Genomic DNA, 26908 nt, shown 5'->3' with positions numbered 1-26908 from the left:
AATGAACAGAACGGTTATCTTCAAATGAACAGAACGGTTACCTTCAAAAGAAAAGAAGACCCAGTGCTCTTTAGATAATAAACATAGCCGAGCTATATCTGCATTGGCTTTGAAAGCCTGATTTACGAGGCCGTTCCCACGCAAAAATTGGCATTGGTGCTAACGCTAGCCCTATCAGAGAATTTCAGATTGAAAACAATATTTATATATTTATTTATTTAGTGTTTAACGTCGTTTTCAACCACGAAGGTTATATCGCGACGAGGGAAAGGGGGGAGATGGGATAGGGGAAAGGGGGGAGATGGGATAGAGCCACTTGTTAAGTGTTTCTTGTTCACAAAAGCACTAATCAAAAAATTGCTCCAGGGGCTTGCAACGTAGTACAACACATGACCTTACTGGGAGAATGCAAGTTTCCAGTACAAAGGACTAAACATTTCTTACATACTGCTTGACTAAAATCTTTACAAATCATTGACTATATTCTATACAAGAACCACTCAACAAGGGTAAAAGGAGAAACAGAATCCGTTAGTCGCCTCTTACGACATGCGGGGGGCAGAGAAATAAGGATGTGGAAAAGAAGACTTTTGGTAAGTGAAATAAAGGTGATGGATCCAGTCAGGTAGAAATAAGACAACAAGAAAAGAATTGGAAAACTGCAGGGAATAGTAGGGAGAGTTTTCTTGGAAGGACATATAGGTTAAAGGACTGGTAAGGCAGAAATAAGACAAAAGAAGAGAAGTAAAGGGGTGGGGTAGCTCTGTGGAAACACTCCCGCCGCGTGAAGGCGACCCCATGGAAGCTTGAAAACAATAGCCACAGTATGCATTTTGACCTGCTCTCTGCAGAGGTTACGTATCATGTGGCAGGACCCCTTCCATGAATTTTTTGAACATCTTTGTCTTTAGCTTCTAGTGTGTACAGAATGCAAGGAGGCTCAGTGGCCATATTTTTTTCAAGAGAATTTAAGCCCTACCTTGTTGTTCTTCCAGACAGGTAGGGCCAGTGAAATCCGAGGTGCACAGGCAGGTGAAACTGCCCGCAGTGTTGGTGCAGGTGCCACCGTTGGCACAGGGGTTGTTGTTGCATTCGTTGATGTCGCTGTCACAGTTGCGGCCAGTGTAACCAGGGTTACAGGAACAGGTGTAGGAGCTGCCGGACACCTGTGAAAATATGTACGTAAATAACTGAATAAATAAAATACAGTCGCACCCGTCAATAACAATCACCAAAGTCACCAACCAAAAGTAGTCGTTATGGACAGGTGGTCAAATCAGAAGGGGGATTTTTTTTAAATTTTTTTTGTATAAACCTTGTTTGAGATTCTTTAGGGAGGTCATTGTGGACAGACGGACGGTCGCTATCGAGAGGTGGCACACATGGGATTCTCAACAATTATCTCTGCAGCTCTTAAAGACACACTTTTTTGTGTGAAAACGGTTTGGATAACCATCTCAGATCTGGCCTGGCTTTCACATGGGATACACACTCCGAGTTCTGATTATCTTGCATATTTTCCCGAGGGTCGATTTTCAAGTATTACCGAGCCTTTGGTTTGATCGTTGACACAAGTCAGTTCGCATGCAGTGTTACTGTTTGTCAGTCGGGGATAGAAATGTTGGCTGTCATCGCGCTGTTCTGTTTCGGTTTTCACACGTGGATCACTTACATATTCAGTCGCCGGGTTTAGGTGAGCTAAAGCTTCAATACTTCGCCTGTTGTAGACGTTAAGCAATAAAGCTTGGAAGTTGTATGTCGGCACTGAGAGTCGGTCGCGGTACACTCGCTTTCTACTTTGTCCCGGTCTTGAGTTTGAACACCTAAGGTTGGCAACATCTAACACCTCACATCCTCTTCTCTTCCCCATATATCTTAACTGTATCTCCAACTTCTTTTCGTCGTCTTCTTCTTTTCATTTTGATGCCACTCCCTCATTTGTCGCTGAACCCCGCAGTTTACTCGACTCTGATTCACACAAGCCCGTCTAGCAGACGACAGTTCGAACAGTCTTGAACAGCACGGTTGCAAGCAGATTCAGCTATCAATCGAAGCAATACACTTAAATCCAAAGCAAATAACCAAATGAGAAAACCTAACGTTTGATTTGACTTCATGGTGACTCTTCTGATAATGTTTTTGGCGTTGGAATGGATCTGAACGGGTTCCCAGCTACGACAACTTTTCCAGAGTTATGCACCGCAGGCATGCCTTCGACAATCGATGTCAGTTTCAGATTGAGTTTTCGAACTACCAGGTGACTGGGGTGTTTTGATTGCGCTCTCTCTCTCTCTCTCTGGAAATGTTCCACCATGCTCATGTAATGCCTCACATTAATTATGTTTCGACGCTCTGGGATGGCAGCAGTGATGTCCACTTGAAAAAGTTAGACTCTCTCTATCGTCGCTCGGCCAAACTCATCGTAAAGGATAATGCCTCAACAGATATGAAATTAAAAATGCTTAACTTTCTTCCACTGGAAAAGCATCTCAAGTTAAACAAAGCCATTTTCATGCATAAATTGTATCACGGTAAAGTGCTGATTTACATTACATCATTATTTAATAAAGCTACCCACAGATATGGGTCGGTCAACCTGATCCCACCAATTCCACGAATTGACCTGTATAAGACCAGTCTTGCTTTTTCGGGTACTTCAGTTTGGAATTCACTTCCATCATCCTTTAAGCACCTAAAGTCATTAAAAAGTTTTAAAAAATGTGTAAAAAACCACTTAATGTCTGAGTAGTTTAACGCCTTTTGACTTACCAAACTTAGTATTACGTCAAAAATATGCTGTGCATTGTATATTCTGAACATATTTTTGTTACTCTATTGCTACATGTTCGATTGCCACCAGCTTGTATTTATAATTACTTGCATAGTATGCATTTGATTTTATGAATAACCACATATGTATGCTCTTCATGCCTCATCTTTATCATCATCATCATCATTATCATCATCATTATCGTCATCATCATCATCATCGTCATCTTTATTATCACGTTTTCCGACCTCCTTTTGTTGGTTAACTTTTTAACTTTTTAATTTTTATTTTTTTTTTATTTTTTTATTTTTTTTAAATTTTTTTTTAATTATATAATTGTGTGTCTATGCGTCCCAAGGACAGATTGTAAGAAAAGGCGTAGCCTTAAATCTAAATCCTTGTAAAATAAAGTTCAATTCAATTCAATTCTCTCTCTCTCTCTCTCTCTAATATCTCGACTCCGCTCTTTAAATCCATGCAGAATGTGCGTATCGTATGAAGTATTCTTTATTTTCTCAATATTGACACATGTAGGCCTGTACCTATACGGGGGGCGGGGATATAGCTCAGTTGGTAGCGCGCTGGATTTGTATTCAGTTGGCTGCTGTCAGCGTGAGTTCGATCCCAGGTTCGGCGGAAATTTATTTCAGAGTCAACTTTGTGTGCAGACTCTCTTCGGTGTCCGAACCCTCCCCCCGTGTACACTACATTGGGTGTGCACGTTAAAGATCCCACGATTGACAAAAGGGTCTTTCCTGGCAAAATTGCTTAGGCACAGTTAATAATTGTCTACCTATACCCGTGTGACTTGGAATAATAGGCCGCGAAAGGTAAATATGCGCCGAAATGGCTGCAATCTACTGGCCGTATAAAATTTCATCTCACACTGCAGAGCGCCTAGAACTGTACCCACGGAATATGCGCGATATAAGCCTCATTGATTGATTGATATACGTGATATTGACTTTGACACCATAAAGTATTTCAGTCATATATTGAAAAAAGTAGTCCATCTATAAACTCTGAATATGCAGATGACCTCTATAAATTATTCAATTGTACTCTGAAATCAAAGACAATGACCAATGACAGTTGAGATCGAAACTCGGTTGTGATGGGTAATCCATATGGTTGCGATGGATAATTCAGAATAATCACCTCCTCAGCTAACAGAGACAAAGAGGCAGGTCATGGGATAAGTCCATCCCTCCACTTGATAGCATACCAAAAACCAACACCCTGCCTGCTTGCTGTGGTAATTTGATTTTTTTTTTATAAATCCCAATTTCGTACAAAATGTATTCATAAAAAAAACCAACCTATGCACAGAGAGCACAGACGGCTGGTTTTTTTGGGTATGTGACCAAGTGGAGGGATGGTCGTAGGCTAGAAACCAGGCCAGATCAGATATGATGAGCCGAACTGTTCACACTCGAAAGAGTGCGCCTTTAAATCAGCTAAAAACCTTTGAAATGGCAGAAAAATGTCATGCCTGCTCAGGGAAAGAAGGAACAACTTACAGTACAGGCACCATTCCGGCATGGGTTGCTGGCACAAGCGCCTGTGGCTGATCCACCAAGAGCACAGCCGCTCGGACCAAATCCACTGCCTATATAGCCAGCTGGACAGGTGCATGACAAACCTGCAAAAGTAATCATCCCAGAGAGCGGTTATACAAGCTCCGGTGGCTGGTCCACTAGAACTAGAAGCACAGCCGCACAGATAAACCCCACTTCTTAAGCAGCCAGCAGGACAGGTGCCAGTAACACCCAACACACACGAAAAACAAAACATTGTTAAGAGTAGGATAAAAGCCCCTGTGGCTGATCCACCAGTGAGGGATAGGGACAGGCGCCAGCAACACCCAACACACGTGAAAAACAAATCATTGTTAAGAGTAGGATAAAAGCCCCTGTGGCTGATCCACCAGTGAGGGATAGGGACAGGTGCATGCAAAGCCCAACACACCTGCAAATCAAACCATGATAAAGAACAGTGCTTTAAGCCCCTGTGACTGACATACCAGAAGCACAGGCACGTGGAGTTGGACCAACTCCACTACAGTGGACCCCCTCCCCCATTTTAAGAGCCTCTTTTTCCAGGTGTTCTGTTCATTACCTCTGTAATTTAACCCCCATTTTAAGACCCTCTTTTTTAAGACCTTATTTTATCAGATTTGTTGAGGTCTTACAAGGGGGTTCCACTGTATCTATCTGGCCGGCAGGCCCCTTGGGACTTCTTCAGGTTAGTGTATGACAAAACAAAACAGAACCTGACGAAGACCCATGGGTCAAAATCGAAGTATTGTCTGTTCGTTCAGTGTTGTCGTCTTCATAAATACATGAGGGAAGTACTCTTTTTTACATTTAGTCAAGTTTTGACTAAATGTTTTAACATAGAGGGGGAATCGAGACGAGGGTCGTGGTGTGTGTGTGTGTGTGTGTGTGTGTGTCTGTGTGTGTGTGTGTGTGTGTGTGTGTGTGTGTGTGTGTGTGTGTGTGTGTGTGTGTGTGTGTGTGTGTGTGTGTGTCTGTCTGTGCGTGTGTGTGTGTAGAGCGATTCAGACCATACTACTGAACCGATCTTTATGATATTTGACCTGAGAGTTCCTGGAAATGATATCCCCGGACGTTTTTTTTATTTTTTTCGATAAATACTTTTGATGACGTCATATCCGGCTTTTTGTAAAAGTTGAGGCGGCACTGTCACACCCTCATTTTTCAATTAAATTGATTGACATTTTTGTAAAGCAATCTTCGACGAAGGCCGGACTTCAGTATTGCATTTCAGCTTGGTGGCTTAAAAAATAATAAATGAGTTTGGTCATTAAAAATCGGAAAATTGTAATAATTTTTTTTTTTAAATAAAACGATCCAAATTTACGTTCATCTTATTCTACATCCTTTCCTGATTCCAAAAACATATAAATATGTTATATTTGGATTAAAAACAAGCTCTGAAAATTAAAAATATAAAAATAATGATCAAAATTAAATTTCCGAAATCGATTTAAAAACAATTTCATCTTATTCCTTGTCGGTTCCTGATTCCAAAAACATATAGATATGATATGTTTGGATTAAAAACACGCTCAGAAAGTTAAAACGAAGAGAGGTACAGAAAAGCGTGCTATGCAGCACAGCGAAACCACTACCGCGCTGAACAGGCTCGTCAGTTTCACTCTGTTATGCACAAGCGGCAGACTACGGTCATTGTGAAAAAATGCAGTGCGTTCAGTTTCATTCTGAGTTCCACAGCTTGACTAAATGTGGTAATTTCGCCTTACGCGACTCGTTTCCTGTTTACATCTACCGTCGAACCTGTCAAAAATGACCACCCAAGGGGACCGACTAACGATGGTCGTTTGAGACAGGTGGTCGCTATGGAAAGATGCATTGTATAGAAAGAAAAACTCATACAGGATCCTTCAGGGTGGTCCTTGTGGGCAGGTGGTTGCCTTAGAGAGGTGGTCACACATGTGTATGTACGTGAGTGGTATTTGTAAATGTGTATTATGATAATATCATCTTTGTATTTATATTATTGAAATTGTTATATTTCGATGTACAGCGCTAAGAGCATAGTTAAATTTGTGAAGCGGCGCTATATAAGCTATCTTTATTATTATTATTATGGACATGTTTGAAAGTATTTAAAGATTCCCTACTCTACATGATCTAACTTTCTCAGAAAGTTGGAGGTGTCAAAACAGAGGTTTCACTGTACCCATTCCTAAGTAGCAACTGGTGATTCTTACCTGACACTTCAGAGCAGGTGGCCAGAGGGTGACAGCCTCCGTTGTTGGTTCGGCACAAACCAACGTACGTGCACATGCGACCATTGCCTTGGTAACCTGAAACCCAATGTTCATAAATGTAGTGGGCAGGCATCTGGAAACTTGTCTCATCATCTCAAGCCTGATAGTGATACTAATAATATATATTATATATATCTGGAAAATCAGATGTGAAGGAAAAAGAGGCTGTTAACACTTGAAAGTTTTACCTGACTTTTTCAATTTTGCTGCTGAGATGTATTGTGAGAAGTCATGCCGGAAAAATTCACTTTTTCAGATAAAAATAAGTTGACCAAATCAGCCAGTCCTCCAACCAGTCAACTAAACAACCAGTCAGCAAAGCAGTCAGCCAAACAATCAGCCAGTCAACCAAGCAGTCAGTCAACCAAGCAGTCAGTCAACCAAGCAGTGAGTCACCTGATCATTCAGTCAACCAACCAGTCAGTCAACCAACAAATCAATCAATCAATCAATCTATCAGCCAGTGAACCTAATCCGTCAGTCAACCAATCAATCACTCAAGTCAACCAACTAATTATTCAGTCAACCAATCAACCAGTGAGTCAACCAACCTTTCAATCAACGAAATAATCAGTCAGTCAACCAACCAAACGATCAGTCAGTCAACCATACGTACAGTCAATCAGTCAATACCTGCAGGACAGGGCCCACAAGAGCTAGACCCGCGGGTGTTGATGCAGTCTACGCGAGGCGCCAGAGAGCATCCACCGTTGTTACTCAGACACTCGTTGACGTCCGTACAGTTTATGCCATCGCCAGTGTAACCTTCAAAATAATATAACAGGCAACAGAGGTGAAATTGACACCAAAATAGGAATAACTCACCTGTCTGCAGCCTCTTTAAGAAGTTTTAACAAACACGTCATGCAATTTAAATTATGTTGAAAATGTTAACAATCTCCTTTACAGTGACATTTCAATCATTAGAAACTTTTGATCAGTGTAACCTTCATAGCAGCAAAACAGGCATGAAATTTACATCAAAATATGAATAAGTCCCCTGTCTGCAGCCCCTTACAAAAATGTAAAGAGAACAAATAATAAAATTAAAATTATGTTCAAAATGTAACTCGCTCCTCCACGGTAACAGTTCATGCAGAAAACTCTTGACTGGTAACAAATAAGTCAGCCTGAGAGTGACAGCCATGAAATAGATTCTTCTTCTTCAGCGTTCGTGGGCTGCAACTCCCGCGTACACTTGTAGTTATGAGTGGGCTTTTATGTGTACGCCAAGTAGGCAGTCACACTCTTGATTCTGGGAGATGCACACTGTTTTCGTGTTTCAACCAAATTCTGACATGGATTACAGGATCTTTTGTGTGCACACATGGTCTTGTGCCTTGTGTGTACATATGAAGGAGGATAAGGGACTAGCAGGTCTGCGCATAAGTTGACCTGGGAGATAGAAAAATCTCCCTCTTTAACCAACCTGGCGGGGTCGGGATTGGAACCCTGACCCTTCCACACAGAAGGGCTGACAACCTGACCACTAGGCTCTGCGCCGGTCTATGCAACAGATGCACTCTGCATCACTACTCCTAACAGATGACCACTAGGCAATGCGCCGGTCTATGCAACAGATGCACTCTGCATCACTACTTATAACAGATGACCACTAGGCTATGCGCCGGTCTATGCAACAGATGCACTCTACATCACTTATACTCCTAACAGATGACCACTAGGCTATGCGCCGGTCTATCCAACAGATGCACTCTACATCACTACTCATAACAGATGACCACTAGGCTATGCGCCGGTCTATGCAACAGATGCACTCTACATCACTTATACTCCTAACAGATGACCACTAGGCTATGCGCCGGTCTATCCAACAGATGCACTCTACATCACTACTCATAACAGATGACCACTAGGCTATGCGCCGGTCTATGCAACAGATGCACTCTACATCACTACTCATAACAGAGTCATAACATCAACAAGATATTAACAAAGTTGTTTGTTTCTCATTTCCTCTTTGAGACGGGCGCAGTGGCCTAGTGAATAAGACATCGGCCTCCTAATAGGAAGATCGTGAGTTCAAATCCCGGCCACTGCCGCCTGGTGTGTTAAGGGCGGAGATTTTTCCTATCTCCCAGATCAACTAATGTGCAGACCTGCTAGTGCCTTAAACCCCCTTCGTGTGTACACACGCAAGCACAAGACCAACTGCGCACGGAAAAGATCATGTAATCCACGTCAAATAAGTTTGGTGGGTTATAGAAACACAAAAATATGCTGCATGCTTCCCCCGAAAGAGGTGTATGGCTGCCTGAAATGCGGGGTGAAAACAATCATACACGTAAAAACCCACTCGTGCAAATTTTATGAGTGAACGTGAGAGTTTCAGCCCAAAAACAAAGAAGAAGAAGAAAAAGATTTCTTCTTTGCATACCTGGAGGACAGTAACCACACTGGAAAGAGCCGGGCGTGTTGATACATCGCACAGGGGGGTCTACGGAACAATGCGCACGCTGGAGGGTGCTGGTGCACTCGTTAACGTCAGTGTTGCACGACGGGTCTGCGGAATTGCTGCTGTGTGTCCACCCAAGGTCGCAGACGCAGCGATAGTGTGCCTGTCAACCACACACAGAATAAAGATAAATTGCTACAAGACTAAAGCAGCAAAGTTACAGGGATGAAAATTGCCTTGTTAAAAAAAAACTGAAATCGGCATTCAGAAAAAGTGATAATTAAGGAAAAAGAAGGTGGGGGTCTGGGGGCCACAGAAGGCTCCCAGTAGGGTCCAGGGGCAACGCCCCTGGTCGGGGTCTGGGGGCTTCGCCCCCAGAAGCTGAAGGTTTTTAGTGTTTTAGACACACAAAAATGGCCCTGAAATGCATATTTCAGCTTAATCATAGCACCCCCCCTTTCTCTTCCTTCCCATGTTTCTCAAATTAATTTTACACTAAGACTCAAAATAAGGAGGAGAAAGAGAGAGAGAGAGAGAGAGAGAGAGAGAGAGAGAGAGAGGCGGGGTGTGACGGTGTGGTTTCAATGTTCTTACCTTGTCGGTGCCAAACGACCCCAGTGACTGGTTAACCGACTGGGTTTTCAGGATAGTCAGGTGCTTGTTGCTTTTCAAGTGTCTTTTGAGGGCAGTCTTTCCATTGGAGCCGTAGTTGATAACATCGTTGCACAAAGTGCACTGAGCTTTTCCCGGCAAGTTGATTTTAGCAAAAGCATCGCCAACTTTCAGTTTCACGTCTTGTGTCTTCTGGCCTTTCTCGTCTTTCCAGCTCAATGATACAACTTCATCGAGCCAGTCGAATCTCCAGAGATTTTTCTTGTACTTCTGCTGGTCAATTTCCCGGGCTAGAACGGTTTCGTCTCGCTTTAGCTTCCTCATCATTTTGGCAGGTGGCTCGAAGCGATGTAAATATGGCGCCGAATCATTCTCATACGGTATGCTTATACTGAATCCCCGATAGCTACGTTGAAACGGTGACTGTAGGAGACAAAGAGCGCGTTCCCATACGGATCGACCAGCAACAGTCTGACCGTTTTAGGAACCAACCGTTCAAGAATAGTATGGAATGGAGCGTCGCGATCAGCGGACCGGCCGAAAAACTTGGGTCTATACCTACATCATACCCGAACATTTTCTCAGCGGATTTGCACGAATCTCAAGAATGATCCCTGGAGCCTAAAAATTTACGGAATTCCGTAAATTTACGGAAGAATCCCATCGTGAGCCAAAAAACGGAATCGCACAAATAAATCGGATGGCCCATTGAAAATAATCGGAAAAGTCGGAAAAAACGGAGAATTTTCATCCCTGAGTTAATGTGGTTTGCAGCAGTCTGTGTTGCACGAAGGGTCCAGGAAATTGTTGTTGTGCATCAACACAGCATCACAGATGAAGCAATATCTCACCTGTCAACCACACACACAACAACCACACTTCTTCTTCTTCTGCATTACTGAGCTCTTTTCTGTCAGGTTCACCTTATGGTAAGACAGGCATAGGAATTCCAAAATAGAAACAAGAAGGGCAAAGCCCATACGACTCACATGCTTGACCTCGACCTTTAGGGTAACTAAACCTAGCAATGACATCATACACTAAGAACTGCTTTACACATTTTTCCTACCAAAATACATGTGACCTTGACCCAAGGTCAAGGTCATCCAAGGTCATGCAACACAAAGCTGTTAATTCAAGACATAGGAAGTACAATGGTGCTTATTGGCTCTTTCTACCATGAGATATGGTCACTTTTAGTGGTTCACTACCTTATTTTGGTCACATTTCATAAGGGTCAAAGTGACCTTGACCTTGATCATATGTGACCAAATGTGTCTCATGATGAAAGCATAACATGTGCCCCACATAATTTTTAAGTTTGAAACAGTTATCTTCCATAGTTCAGGGTCAAGGTCACTTCAAAATATGTATACAATCCAACTTTGAAGAGCTCCTGTGACCTTGACCTTGAAGCAAGGTAAACCAAACTGGTATCAAAAGATGGGGCTTACTTTGCCCTATATATCATATATAGGTGAGGTATTGAATCTCAAAAACTTCAGAGAAAATGGGAAAAATGTGAAAAATAGCTGTTTTTAGGCAACATTTATGGCCCCTGCGACCTTGACCTTGAAGCAAGGTCAAGATGCTATGTATGTTTTTTGGGGCCTTGTCATCATACACCATCTTGCCAAATTTGGTACTGATAGACTGAATAGTGTCCAAGAAATATCCAACGTTAAAGTTTTCCGGACGGACGGACGGACGGACGGACGGACGTCCGGACGTCCGGACGACTCGGGTGAGTACATAGACTCACTTTTGCTACGCATGTGAGTCAAAAACTCTGAAAATAGGGAGAGGTCCAGGGACCGCCCAGGCCCCGGCGGGGTACAGGGGCAGAGCCCCGTTGGGGCGACCGAAAACGAATTTTAGCATTTCAGACCAATATTTTGATAGTTCTCGTGTAAGCAAATAATCGATAGAGAGACAATAGTATACATATAATTTAATCTACCCTTTTTTTTTTGCCGCGGACAATTTTTTATTTCGCTGAAACGTAATTTTCTTTCGCAGAAATCCCCGATTTCGCGGACAGTTCCCATGCCTGTAAGAGCTCTGAATGCCACACCGTTTTTTTACCACAGCCCGGGGCACCATGACCCCCATCTTTGAAGGTGAGCAATTGTCAAGGGAAACAATTTTAGGGTGGGCAGGTTAAGTTGCTCCCCCTTCTTTTTGATAGTTTCAGTAAGCCAGGATAATAGTAGTAAATTTGCCAGTAGCGTTTACCCGTGTTATTTTCCCTGTTGTGAACACCCCGTAGATAATTAGATGCGTAGTGGGTTGGAGGTTAGTTAATCTTGATCTTTAACAAAAATTAAAATCATCAGGATTCTGGTCACAGATTGGAATATTGTAAATAGATGATTTCAGGAAATAACTCTGTTGGGTTTGTATGGGTTGTGAAAGAGTGAATACCCTTGCTTTTAGTGAGGTTAACAAATCTATGTGCCAATGACAAACAAATCTACGTGCCAATGACAAACAAATCTACGTGCCAATGACAAACAAATCTACGTGCCAATGACAAACAAATCTACGTGCCAATGACAAACAAATCTACGTGCCAATGACAAACAAATCTACGTGCCAATGACAAACAAATCTACGTGCCAATCACTATCGAGGTGTGTATCTAAAACACGTGCCAATGACAAACAAATCTACGTGCCAATGACAAACAAATCTATGTGCCAATGACAAACAAATCTACGTGCCAATGACAAACAAATCTACGTGCCAATGACAAACAAATCTACGTGCCAATGACAAACAAATCTACGTGCCAATGACAAACAAATCTACGTGCCAATGACAAACAAATCTACGTGCCAATGACAAACAAATCTATGTGCCAATGACAAATAAATCTACGTGCCAATGACAAACAAATCTATGTGCCAATGACAAACAAATCTACGTGCCAATGACAAACAAATCTACGTGCCAATCACTATTGAGGTGTGTATCTAAAACACGTGTACAAGGAGCATGTGTGAATTATTTGCCTCATTAAAAGCAAGGGTGTTCACTCTTTTGCAACCCATACAAACCCGACAGAGTTATTTCTCAACATCGTCTATTTTGACGACAAATGAATGTGAGTCTCACCACGCCGGCAGAAGGGTTGGGTGCGTTAATACACAGTCCGTGGCCGCACAGCGCTTCGTGGGTGTTTCCGCTGCAGTCGTTGGTTTGCGAGTTACACAGGATTCCGTGCCAGTTCGGTGGGCAGTTACACCTGGATACAACAGAGAACAAAAGAGAGGGAGCCTTAAATAAAGTTAGATTTTAACAGACAATCTGAGAGAAGAAGGTTAATTTTCAGTGTATAGCTGGTGTTTCAAAACTGAAATTCGAAAATTTTTAATTAAATTTTCATTTGATTAATATACTTACCCGAGTCACATATTTAGCATTGACGCAGTCGATAGCTAAGGTGTCTGAAACGCTATCCCGCCTATAGTCTAAGGGAAGCAACCCAAGCTAAAAAAGTAGCAAGCTTGCTACCCTGGGTTGCCTCCCGTAGCGTATCACGCCACAGATCTCGTACCTGGTACGAGACACCCTCATTCGACTTCTAGAATACAAAGAAACTAAAAGCGGGGAAGGTGGGAGGGAATTACCTATGTGACTCGGGTAAGTATATTAATCAAATGAAAATTTAATTAAAAATTTTCGATTAAATTACATATTCTTACTCCGAGTCACATATTTAGCAGATAACTCCAACAAGGTGGTGGGTAAGATCAAAAAGTTCAAACTCACTCTAAAGTTCTGGAGAGACAAAAACCAGCTGCCGCCAAGGAAGGAATGGGCCGAGACCCATCCTGACAGAGGGCAGCAATGTCTGCAGAACCTGATAAGACAAAATCCTAGCGCCAGAAGCTGTGCGCAGGACATCATCCAAACCTCATAGGCCAAAAAGGCCAAGGAGGAGGCCCAGGCCCTGGAAAAGAGCTCGGGCCGAGCCGAGGGAAAGATAGCATAAAGCTATGACAAGGCGGAGGGAAAGAAAATCCCTTGCCAAGAAACTGGCCCACTGCCAAAAGTCAGGAAAGGATCCCGTGAGAAAGAAACCACTGACTCACTCTAAACCCTGGCCAGGAACTGGCCCACTGCCAAAGGACAGAAACGGACCGAGAACCACCCTGATTGACAGCCGAGATGTCTCTCAGGCAAGAAATGCGAAAGACAACATCAGAGAGCCAGTAAGCTGTGCCCAGCACTTCTTCCAATCTTCTGAACCGTAAAACAGTCCGGAAAAGGACCCCAGTCTTGGATAAACCCGACCAAGTAGAGGGAAGGACAAGCTGCCCCCCCCCCCCCCCCCCCCTTAAATTGGAAGGAAATGCTAATGGCCTGGAAAAGATCCGTGCGTAAGGTTGCCGGCTAAGCCCTGAAAAGGACCGACCCTCACGGAGACCATAAGGCAAACATGCCAAAGTAAGAAAACTTTGGGATGGAGTGAGGCCCAAAAGGCCCTTGAGAGAACAGTCAGCTCCAGAAGAGTGACCAAACTCCAAACTGGAAAGAGAGAGACGCCTGAGTACCAAGTACCAGAGTCCAACTCAATGAGCAAAACTCAAGGAAGACGGTCACCAGTCGTCCCCTGCCCATCCCTGCGAAAGCAGAGAGAGGGGTAAAAATGAGGACGAAGCGACCTAAGGTAGTGCGTAAGCACCGGAAATGCGGACCCGCAGTGGCCAAATCCTAATGTGACCGGAGACCGGAAACGAAATGACAAAAGCCAGCGTGTTCGCAGAGCAGACTGCTTGTAGGTAATTGAAAATGAATCAAAAAACCCGAAACAGAAAGAACGAGGCTGGTAAGAAAGACGGAAAACCGTGAAGCGAACCAGCCGTCAGACTCCCGAGACCAGAGTTCTCAGGAGAAAAAAGTAATAGTCATAGTTGCAAGTGAAAAAGGGGGTGACCAGGCCGGAAGCCCAACCCAGCAGAAATCGTCCCAACTCACATCCTGCAAGCATGATGGAGCAGAGGAAGAGACGAAATCCGCAGTCACAAGAACCAAATTGCCAAAGTCGCAACACGACAGGCAGGAGACTATAACACAGGCTAAGGCCGAGAGCCTTGCTGCCCGTAGGCCGGCCCTTGCACCAAAGTACCCAAATTACACAGGCACAATAAGAAACCAAAAGTTTCGGCCGCCGAAAAAGATGCTGGCCTAGAGGCCAGCACCGAGAAAACTGGAACATTAGCTAGACCTCTGCCCAAAAAGGGGAGGAGTAGCCAAAAAACCTGAGAAAAAGTGACAAGCCAAGAATGACTTCTCAAACATGCATTGCCCAGACAATGCACCCTCAGGAAAATCTGAATGTTACTTCCGAGGCCAACTCAAGTGAACCTTAAGTTTGGACGAAACACCAGAACGCGTCTGATCGCTAGAGAAAGACAAAGTCAGACTCGGCGAAAGACAAACCTGGACCAAGTCCAGAAGCTCGTGGCAAAGAGAAAACGGGGAAGCCCAAAGGCAGAAACCCCCCTTTAAACGGAAATCGACCTCTCAGCACCCATACGCTGGGAAAAAGAAAGAATGTCGAAGCCCGAAGCCACAAGCACAAGGAAAGCAACAACCACCACCGCCAACGGATGAAATGGCTGTTGCTCCAGCCGAGGCTAAAACCCCGAAGCCCTAAGGCCAGCTGTTGTTTCGAAAACCCAGCGTACCTATGACGGCTGTGAAAGAAACAATCTCACCTGAGCTGAGGACTTAGGCCGCTTAGGCTGAGTCCGCTTAGGTATAGCCTGCTTAGGAGCGGCCTGCTTTTGCTGCTTTCGGATTGAAGCTCAAAAGAAGGGAACCGCTGTTCTCTGTTGGTCTCAATCCCCTGCTTCTGGCATGAGAGGCCAGGCTGCCGGAGAGAGACCGTCCACCAAGGATGACGATCTGAGAATGTTCCTTGTCGACTCCTCAGAAAACCGGGAGTGGGCAAGAAACAAGTCCCTTCTGCACGAGACCGCATGGAAATAGTGCAGAGAGGACAGCCTCATCTGTGCCTCGTTCACCCTTGTAAGTGTGGAGAGGAGTGAGACACTTCCTCCGCGTCCTGCTCTTTACTAAGGGTAAAGGGCGCCAAGGAATCTGCCAGAGCGCGAGAAAGCGCCCGCAGGAGAGTCTCGGAAATGGAACTGAGTTCCAAAAGTTGTCAGCCCCCCTTCCTCAGAGAATAGGAGATTCTGCCCATAGAACGGCAGAACCGAATCCTTCCTCAACGGCTTCGTAAGAAGCGAAAGAAGTTCCGGCGTGACCGGAAACGGTGCACGCGGACGGGGAAAGGCCAACAGGAGGCTTCGAGACGACCTTGGCCAAGGCAACTTCCTCTGATCCGCTAAGGGCACGAAGGAGGAAGCCTGCGCAGGAGCGGCAAGGTATTCCGATGCCAGCTCCGAAGCTGAACCCTGAGGAACCAGCAACGAAACCGACGCCGGAGGCAACCCCCTGTCGAAGAGGGGGGCTTGGCGAAAAGGCAAAAAAGGCGAAAAGCTACTAAGGGTGATTCTTCAAACCAGAAGTAGCTGCTTCCTCTTTGCCAACCTGAAGTCCTTCCTGTTGGCAATCGATTGTGCTCATTCCCTAACTGAGAGGAGGATGAGAGGAATCAAAAACCAAGGAAAGTGGGAGAGAGGAGCTAGCGGCCACCACCGAAGTGTGTGGATGCTGCTGTCCCAACAGAGGCAAGAAGCCTGTATGCCCATAGGGCAAGCCTTGTTCGAAATTCACCGGCGACCAAACGGAAGCAGCGGGAACTGAACCGGAAAATCCGGGAGGAGCCGGAAGTGCGGCAGCAACAGCAGCGCTATGCCAAAGCTGGCGCTGAGCCACCTACGAGCTGAAGCTCGGAACCCAAAGGTAGGCCGTAGGCCAGAACCGGAAGTGACAGTAACCTGTGCACTACCCGCTTGACCTACCTTCCTGCCAAGGCCGGAAGCGAAGCTGCCGGGAATGGCTGCCGTGCAAAGGGCAAAGCTCAAACCGGAAAGGGCCATGGGCTGCCCACACACTGATGAACTAACATTTCCAGCCGGAGCCGGAAGAGAAGCTGTCGCGGACGACTGCTTACGTATAGCGCAGCTCAAGCCGGATGGGATCATTATTTGTCCGTTTTCCAACGAGGCACTACTTCCGTGAACCGGAAGTGCAGCTGTCGCGTACGACTGCCGACGTAAGGCAAGGCTCGAACCGGACGTGACAGTAGCCTGTGCACTAACCAGTGAACCTACACTTCCGGTCGGAACCGGAAGAACAGCTGTCGCGGGCGACTGCTGCCGTAGGGCAAGGCTCGAACCGGACGTGACAGTAGTCTGTGCACTAGCCGGTGAACCTCTTACTTCCGGACGGAGCCGGAAGCAGCTGTCGCGGACGACTGCTGACGTAAGTCGAAGCTCGAACCGGACGTGACAGTAGCCTGTGCACTAGCCAGTGAACCTCTTACTTCCGGGCGGAGCCGGAAGCAGCTGTCGCGGACGACTGCTGACGTAAGTCGAAGCTCGAACCGGACGTGACAGTAGCCTGTGCACTAGCCAGTGAACCTCTTACTTCCGGCCAGAGCCGGAAGCAGCTGTCGCGGACGACTGCTGACGTAAGTCGAAGCTCGAACCGGACGTGACAGTAGCCTGTGCACTAGCCAGTGAACCTCTTACTTCCGGCCGGAGCCGGAAGCAGCTGTCGCGGACGACTGCTGACGTAAGTCGAAGCTCGAACCGGACGTGACAGTAGCCTGTGCACTAGCCAGTGAACCTCTTACTTCCGGGCGGAGCCGGAAGCAGCTGTCGCGGACGACTGCTGACGTAAGTCGAAGCTCGAACCGGACGTGACAGCAGCCTGTGCACTAGCCGGTGAACCTCTTACTTCCGGCCGAAACTGGAAGCAGCTGTCGCGGACGACAGCTGACGTAAAGCGCAGCTCGAACCGGAGGGGACCATGGTCTGTCCGCAACCAGTGAACCACTACTTCCGGGAACCGGAAGTGCAGCTGCCGAAGACGGCTGCTGCGAGCACATACCTTGTACTGGCCGCGTCCCCGAAGGGACACGCTCAGGTGCACTCCCGCAAGCGGAAGCCACTGAGGCCGGCCACGAAGGGAAGCTTGTCCCAGCGAGTGGAATCCAGAGACAACACGAGCGCCAGTAGACTGGGCCGACGCTCCGGAAACGCAAGTGAGCGACAAGGACCCGGGTAAAAAACGTCCGGAATCCGAAGCTGCCGTCGTCACCCTCGAAGCCACCAAGCAAGGGACGCCCGCCCCCAGAAGTACGGATCTCTGTAAGCAAAGAAGCAATAAGACTAGCCACCAGAGCGCTAGGCTCTGGTGTCAACAAAGGGGGAGAAACGGCCGCACAAGCGGCCGAAACTGACGTCTGAGAGACAGACGGAGTCTCTTCCGGCGCCGAAAAAGGCACAGAAAAGACCGAATTAGTCTTAGGATCAGAAACATGTACCATGGGGCTATTGGCATAAGACGAGGAAGCCCCCCCCCCCCCCCCCCCCCCCCGTCTTTTCTCACTAAACGCCCAGCCGGCGACGTGAGAAAGAAATCTACTGAAAAGTAACAAGTCTCGAGGACGTAGGCTTCAGCAGAACCGGAACTAGCACTAGCAAACAAGCCACAAAAGTAGCTACAAAAACATGCTACTGGCAAAATGTTCAAAGTCCGAGCACGGACCCGAACAGGCATACCAGTCTAACCGGAAGTGCAGCTGCCGAAAACGTAAGCTGACAAGAGGTAAACCAAGACTACTGAAAATTTAACTAAGTCCGGAACGGACCTAAAAATCAGCAGAATAATCAACTAGCAAAATAATAATAGCTTCGTAAGAAGCTAAATAACAGCCTACCAAGGTAGTTTACATTCCTAGAAAGGACGTAAACATCTCGATAGCACAACATGCTAGGATAAAGGACGACTACCAAAAGGCGGCCGCCGAATACAACTACTGTAGAATTCTAAGTCCAGAACGGATGAAGAATCCTAGTAGAAAATAAACTTAGCACTAGCGCAGTAGCCGCTAAAGCAGCTAAAACTAACAGCCTACCAAGATAGTAAAGCGACCGGGCACGGACGAAAAACTACTCAGTAGAAACACAGCGTGCTAGCGAAAAATGGCTCCAACTGGAGGCCAACAAAACAACTACTGTAAAATCGAAGTCCAGAGCGGACAAGAAATTCAGCAGAAAAATTATTTACTAGCAAGAAAAAGATACCTACAAGGCATCTAAAACTAACTTCCTACCGAGTAAGCTCACCGTCCGAGCACGGACGAAAACCAACTCAGTAGAAACACCACGTGCTAGCAAAAAATGGCCACCAAAATGGCGACCAACGCAACTAGAAACCGCTGAAGAAACTTCTGAGTCCAGAGGACGTAAGCAATTTCCAGCAGAATCAATACAAAGTCAAAATAAAATAAGGAACAATCTCACCAACTGGAAACAGCTAGGAGAAGACGGGAGGCCGAGGCCGGAGGGTGTCAGGCTGACAAAACGAAACGGCCTCGGAGCATAGCGCAAAAAACGACCTTATCTCTCTGGCTGAAAGGAGTCAAATGAGGGTGTCTCGTACCAGGTACGAGATCTGTGGCGTGATACGCTACGGGAGGCAACCCAGGGTAGCAAGCTTGCTACTTTTTTAGCTTGGGTTGCTTCCCTTAGACTATAGGCGGGATAGCGTTTCAGACACCTTAGCTATCGACTGCGTCAATGCTAAATATGTGACTCGGAGTAAGAATATGTAATTTAATGAACTTTCACACGGGTATCACTATCAACATGAGAATGTTTTTTTTTGAAACTGAAAAACCTCAATGTATTTACAAAATCGCTGCTGTGATGCTGTGTGCTGTGTTTTAGTGCTGGCCAGTGAAAAAACATTACACCTTTTCTTTTATCTCTGCAGCCCCTAATTTCCCTCAGTGATGGCGCTAGTATTTTTTAAACCTGTACGCAAACTTTTATGATGCGAACAGTCCTGACAAAAACGGTAGGCTGTTCATTGGAACCAGTAAGAGTCCAACTCAGACTCAGAGTACTGGTTTTATTGTTTTACCAGCGGAAAAAAAAACGGTAGTTCTAAAAATCAACCGGTAGGGCGCAGTGGCGTGGTGGTAAGACGTCGGCCTTCTAATCGGGAGGTCGCGAGTTAGAATCCCGGTCATTGCCGCCTGGTGGGTTAAGAGTGGAGATTTTTCCGATCTCCCAGGTCAACTTATGTGCAGACCTGCTAGTGACTTAACCCCCTTCGTGTGTACACGCAAGCACAAGACCAAGTGCACACGGAAAAGATTCTGTAATCCATGTCAGAGTTCGGTGGGTTATAGAAACACGAAAATACCCAGCATGTATCCCCCGAAATTGGCGTAAGCTGCCTGAATGGCGGGGTAAAAACGGTCGTACACGTAAAAAAAACACTCGTGCTAAAAACATGAGTGAACGAGGGAGTCTAAGCCCATAATCAAAGAAGAAGAAGAAGAACCGGTACGTCATACCGGTAGCCAATTTTGTTCCGGTAGTTTTTCGTTTCAACCGGTATAATACTGGTAATTACCGGTTAACGCCAATGATAATTGCGTTTTGAGTCTGGCATCAGGGCTGGCACAGCCGTCAACAATGCTGTTTCTTATTCTATGCTGTAAAATTCAAAATGCCTTCCCAGTGAGCAATAGAAGTCACAGTACTGCAGGTTTAAACTCTACCTGTCATGAAAGGACACCTGCAATGTAAAACCAATTTGATAGGGATTCTCAAGGCTGGACCAAAGGAAGCCATATTTTGACAGTTTAAACTATACCTGTCACGAAAGGACACCTGCAATGTCAAAAAAGTTTGAAAGGGATTCTCAAGGCTGGACCAAAGGAAGCCATATTTTGACAGTTTAAACTATACCTGTCACGAAAGGACACCTGCAATGTCAAAAAAGTTTTGATAGGGATTCTCAAGGCTGGACCAAATTCATCGCAGGTACCACTGTTACTGGAAGTAATGACAAAATTCATAATACAGAATTACCTGAAACTGCCCTGAGTGTTGATACAGGTAGCTCCGTTTTGACAACCACGGTCTGTTCCTGCATACTCACTGCACTCATTAACATCCGCAGCACAGGTGACGCCCTGAAATCAGAACAGTCTAGCTTAGTTACAGTTAAACCTTCATCATATCGATAGATAACTGTAGTTTTTACAGTGAAACCTTTAGGGGCATGTACCCGTGTGGTACCCTGACTGTAGATGAGATACCCAGTTGTATGCATGTTAAGGTGTAATCAGGCACTTGCAGTTGCACTTATGGCAGAATGATCAAGGTCTTTTACATGCTTCTGTGGTGACACAGGGGTGGGACATGGATAACGTCTCTGAGTCTGCACATAAAGTTGACCCGTGTCCGTCCACGCCTGGTTTCGAACCCGTTACATGAAGATCACAAGTCCAGTGCTCTACCGCCTGAGCTACCCGGCACCCCTTTCTGTTTCATCATATCCTCCTTCACTACTAGTAATAACCAAAGACTTGCTACATTCCGAGCATGCTCTTCAAAGTAATCCTGCATTATTGTACCCATGTTTTGGCCAACAACAGCGGACAGTATCCAGAGATGACCAAATCTTAAAATGTTAACTCGCCAGTCGGGCGAGTAACTTCAAGAAAGTCACAAGCACGCCAGATTTTTCGCTGGCCTGGTACATAATGCAGTGTTTAAATTGCTTTAAAACTCAATATTACAACAACAAATGTTACATTTGACCAGAATGTTCTCTGGCCAGCCGGGCAAGGTGCCAGGCGGTTTAGTTCTTCTAGCCCGTCAGATTTGTTGCTCGCCCTATGCGATCGGGCGGACAATTTTGCCCATCCCTGATCTCCCCATAGATAGGGCCAAAAAGAAAAATATGTCTGTTTCAGGTAACCCGACCGACCCTATTTTTAAGCGCCGACCCTAAAGTTTTTTTTCGCTTTTCGTACAAAAAAATAAAAAATTAAAAAAATAAAAATATGAAGTCAAGTATACTTTATTTAGCTTCAATATATCTAGGTCAAAAACATGTGCTAAATAATTGTAAGTAAACTAAGGAAGCGTTTAAAAAAAATAAACACGTAAAAAGACGTTAACAAAACGTAAGAAAAAGGTTTTATAAAAAAAAAATTAAAAAAATAAAAAACACACCGATCCTATTTTTTTCGGCGATGTTACCGGAAACAGACATATTTTTCTTTTTGGCCTAGTACTTACATAATAGTTGGAAGGACACTGGCAGATGAAGCCATTGTAGGTGTCAACACAGGTCCCTCCGTTCTGGCATGGGTTGCTGTTGCACTCATTGGTGGTCAGAAGCTGTCACAAAACAAATGATAAAGTTAAGTCTTTATCTTCTTTTAGTTAAGTTAAGTTAAGTCTTCTGTATCATCTTAATATATATATATATATTTATGTTCGCAAGCTCACATAAAAGCGAAAATTCAGCTTTCTTTGTCTCCTTTGGCAGGATGATTGAGGGCTATTTTTAGCACTACCCAACATCCTTTGTAATACCCAACCCCCGAATACATCCGGGTTAACACAGAATAAAGTCGTCTGCTATTGTAGCAGACCAAGGTAAAAAGTAACTGTACACATTGTGTCATCATGTGTTGCATAAATTCCCTATATATCTATATGTGTGGGCATCAGACTTGAGAATAGAAAAGATCAAAATACAGCATGAACACCCAAATTCCTCCAAAAGGAGGATCGTAGAGTTAGATTCTCTCGCCTGAAAATTGTATGTCAATTCTGTTAAATTGTAGTTTGTACATTCTCTATACTCTAAGTTTTCAGTGCTCCTTTATTATGACTTTTTACATTTTAATAGCTCTAAAGAAAATAGTTCAACATTTCAATGATGGCCAAATCATTTCCATACAAATAAAGAACTACAAGTACTGTATTGGAATACACATTTTGGTCTCTGTCATTGTGTCAGCGTCGCTGTCACAGGTCTGGAAAGTTGTGAAACTGGAAGTCTAAATCATTTCATTACATTTATCCTACATACGTGAGAGAGACACCCGTGAGATAATAATCGTTCAAATCACACGTGTGTATATATAATGTAAATGAGGTCATGTCAAGCAAGTCTGCCAGGGACCTGTTTTTCCACTGCTTATGATGCCAAAGTCACCGAGACAAACGTCATTAAAGAAACAAAAATTGCGCTCGCTAATTACCCTCGATGAATCTTTAGAACTAACACGTCACGCCACACTTTCAGAGTGACGTTTCTTTGCTTTGCCGTAATAGATTGCACGAGGATTTAGAAGAGACCGAGCTTCCAAAACAAGCGTCTTCAATTTAGCTGCCTCGTCTGCAAGACATTTTCAGTAAAATACACGTAAGTACAGTATGTTGGATAAACAGAATACTACATGGCTTGCTGTGTCGTACTAGATTTACACTCGTTGCTTTTTCAAATAGTGAACAGCTCGCTTTCGCTCGCAGTTCAATATTTAAAAAAACACCTTGTGTAAATATGGTACGACACAGCAAGCCATGTAGTATTCTCTATGTATATCTGATATATATACCGTAAAGTACCTTGTAAGCGCCCACCCCCCCACCCCGCCTCCCCCCCCCCCTCCCCCCCCCCCCCCCCCCCTGTGCACCAATTCCGACCCAAAGTAGGGATTGGGCGCTTACTAGGTACTACACCATATGCACGAGCAGTTTTCAGTAAGAAATGTGATCTTTGATCACTTCGTAATCATATCTTCTTTCGTTTTTCATCTTCCATTGTTTTTCTTGTTCGTATTGTCATTAGAAGAGCTTGGGGAGACAAATGTCGTCGCATCCTTTTCTTGTCTGCAGAGGTGCCGCTGTCGGCCGCACTGTGTCTCTGTTTCCCTTGAACAAGGGGTACGTCTTCTGGATATGGGCAGCAGTCTATTTTACTTGGCCATAGACTGTTTTCGGCAGAAAGAGAGAGAGAGAGAGAGAGAGAGAGAGAGAGAGAGAGAGAGAGAGAGAGAGAGAGATGAATATGGAACTTTATTTTCAAGGATAGAGAGAGAGAGAGAGAGAGATAAATCAGAGAGAGATCACAGAGAGATAGAGAGATCACAGAGAGAGATCACAGAGAGAGAGAGAGAGATCACAGAGAGAGAGAGAGAGCTTCTTCTTTTCCTTTCCGGCCTGGTGACGTAACAGGGTATCGCAATTCTCTCGCCATTCTCGTATCCTTTTTCTATCTACCCCAAACTCACTTGCTGTTTGCGACACATTTCCATTGGCGTTATTATCCAAATAGTCAAGAGCTGACAGCTTAAATGCAACGGTGTACGATTTGATCCGCAGCATCTTGTAAGGCCAAAAAAAACAAGAAGAGCAAACGCTCGATCGAGTCACTTTCGCAGTTCTGAATATTATATGAGGCATCAGATGGACAGGAAGAAATTGCTATTCACAACACAATGAGTCACGTTCACATAAAATTTGAGCCCGGTCACTTTTATAGTTTCCGAGAAAAGCCCAACGTTAAGTTGTGTGTTGCCGAACAGAAAAGGCTAGTTATCTCCCTTGTTTTTCTGATAACGTTCGTAAAAGGCTACAGATGTAAATACTTTGATGTAAAGAATAATCCTACAAAGTTTCAATCACATCCGATGAACTTTGTCAAAGATATAAAATGTCTAATTTTTCCTTTGACGCTGACCTGTGACATTGGAGGTCACGACTAAACAAAATATGAGCCCGATTGCTTTGATAGTTTCCGAGAAAAGTCCAACGTTAAGGTGGTGTCTACGGACGGCCGGCCGGCCGGATGGCCGGCCGGACAGACTAACACTGACCGATTACATAGAGTCACTTTTTCTCAAGTGACTCAAAAAATTGTCTGTTTAGGGTAACCCGACCGACCCTATCGATTTGGCGCCGACCCAAAAACTTTTTTTTGATTTCAAAAAAAAAGAAGAAAAAAAAGAGGTAAAAATGCTAAAAAAAGACATTTGGCGTTTCGTTCTCACCCTTTCTCTCTGTTTTATTTATACGTTAGTTTTGAAACATGTATTCATCAAATATAAGAAGTGAATGTTCAGCCAACATAGCATTTACACAACAACAAAACAAACAAACAAAAAACAAAAAAACCTACCTACCGACCCTACTTTTTTTGGTCATGTTACCCTAAACAGACATTTTTTTTTTTTTTGCCTAATCATTGACTTGCAGGCGTTTAGATCCAAGGCATGCAGACACACGTGATAGGGTTTGCAAGAAAGGGAAATCATTCACAAAACTAGCAGATCAAGTGCGGAATTTTTATTTCCCCTGATTTCAATGGTGTAAAGTGGGGGGTGGGCGCTTACAAGGTACTATACCCTATGCACGGTTTTGGACTAAAAGTGGGGGGTGGGCGCTTACTCGATACTGGGCACTTACAAGGTACTTTACGGTACTTACATTCTTCAAGTCCTGGACTGTTGTCTCAAGCGTTTGCAACTGAAAACAACAAAATGCATTCATCTTTCAAGTCAATGAAAAAGTTTACAAAATTCCACACGTCTAAAAACTATTTATTGAAACTGTAAGTTACATAACACTTACCATCTGGTCTTTCAGTCTTTCAAGCTAAGGCTGCCTTCCAACTAACTTCTTTGTTAAAAGTGCGACTCAGATACATGAACATATGCAAATCAGAATGCTAGTTGCTACAACAACTTGAACAAGCAATCGCTGTACATGAATTTTATAAACAACAAATCTTTTGCTTATCAACTATTAACATTCTCAATATCATCATTACAACTACAATTCATGTATATAAAACAGCTCTTCTATACATATAAATAAAAGAGAGTGTCTGTCTGTCTGTGTGTGTGTCTGTGGTCGCCATACCTCTGAGATGGCAAGAGGCAGGAACAAGATAGTGTGCACGTACACTCCCTAGGTGCCGCAGATGTGCACCTGGGTTTTAGTTTCTTGATTCATTGTTTCCTTTCTCAGATTATGGACCTCCCATTTATTGAATACACCCTATATGGTGCAAGACCAGTTCAGTGCCTACTGTTCACCTGTAGCAAGCACATCATGCCAGTGATATTAGAGACTTGCTATTGCTCCTATGAGGGGAAGAAATGAAGAATGAAAAATTAACTGGACAGTTCCGGAAATTTCTAGAAGGTAAGGGAGATAACTCTTTTTTGTATCCAAACAAAGGAGGTTGAGGCAAACATCAAATCTTGCAGTAACAGATGATATGACCGTACTGGGAAGAATGCCAAGCGTTTGCATTACATCTATCTATCTATATATAAATAAAAGAGAGTGTCTGTCTGTCGGTGTGTGTGTGTGTGTGTGTGTGTGTGTGTCTGTGGTCGCCATACCTCAGAGATGGCAAAAGATAAGCACAAGATATTTTGCATGCACACTACCCTGGACCCACAAATGTGCACCTGGGTTTTAGTTTCTCCAGACATTGTTTCCTTCCTCGGATAATTACCCTCCCCATCTATCAATACAGTCTATATAGTGCAAGGGAGGTAAGTCATGCTTTGTCACCCACGGAAGGGAGGTAACTCTCATCAAACCAGTATACCGTGTCATTCTCAAGGGTTACCCCCCGCCCGCTATCATCCCCCCCCCCCCCACCACACACACACACGCACTAACCCTGCCCCCTGCTCCCCCTCCCTGCCTTCCAGATCATCACGAATAATGTTTACGAAACGATCGCCTCAGTGAAAGATCACGAGAATTTACAGATTTCTCTCCCCTGTTCAAAAAGGTATGACGCGCTCACTCATGAGGTATGCGTGCTTTGATCAGACGGTAACTAGAGTGGGTGTGAGAAGGGGTAAACAAATCACGAAGAACACGTTGAACCAAATAGAAACTTGCCTTGCCTATACATACATCCAAATGTATGAGCTCACACTGTCATTTTTCTTATCCACATTGGAATAAGATTCGAGAGGTTTCTGAGAGAGGGGAGAGCAGAAACACCCGGACGAAGCCGGGCCTGACTGCTAGTTGAGCAATATTGTAAGCTCACAAATATATTCAGAACTGAGAACAGGCAAAATTCCACAATTTCAAACTGGGCCTTCATTCCACTGTCTGCAATTTAACTTTTTTCTAACCTTTTTTTAAACACATCTGAGCATTCTCCAGAATGTAGCCTTGATAAATTAATTCAACGAAAGGTTCTTTTTATTGCAATATTGTAGATGTAATTTTATAGAAATACTGTAGATAAAAGATTATTGAGGTTTTGTTCTGGAGAACGCACAGATCTGTTAGTGTTA

General features: G+C 44.4%; 1 protein-coding gene across 1 annotated transcript in view; it reads right to left on the bottom strand.

Annotated features, from left to right (window-relative positions):
- LOC138946585 (cubilin-like) overlaps positions 1-26908 on the bottom strand; it is a 196216-nt gene that overhangs the window by 145215 nt on the left and 24093 nt on the right. Inside the window, exons 9-17 of the mRNA XM_070318030.1 lie at positions 25065-25103; positions 21864-21965; positions 20646-20749; positions 12733-12862; positions 8986-9166; positions 7221-7352; positions 6528-6623; positions 4291-4412; positions 980-1166 (exon numbers count right to left, since the gene is read on the bottom strand). Of these exons, the coding sequence (XP_070174131.1) occupies positions 980-1166; positions 4291-4412; positions 6528-6623; positions 7221-7352; positions 8986-9166; positions 12733-12862; positions 20646-20749; positions 21864-21965; positions 25065-25103 (1093 nt within the window). The remainder of the gene's footprint in view (positions 1-979; positions 1167-4290; positions 4413-6527; positions 6624-7220; positions 7353-8985; positions 9167-12732; positions 12863-20645; positions 20750-21863; positions 21966-25064; positions 25104-26908) is intronic.

The sequence above is a fragment of the Littorina saxatilis genome, linkage group LG14 (assembly GCF_037325665.1).
Source record: "Littorina saxatilis isolate snail1 linkage group LG14, US_GU_Lsax_2.0, whole genome shotgun sequence".
In the NCBI taxonomy this organism is placed as follows: domain Eukaryota; kingdom Metazoa; phylum Mollusca; class Gastropoda; order Littorinimorpha; family Littorinidae; genus Littorina; species Littorina saxatilis.
Note: the sequence above shows the minus strand (reverse complement) of the source record. Positions and strands in the feature narration are given on the sequence as shown.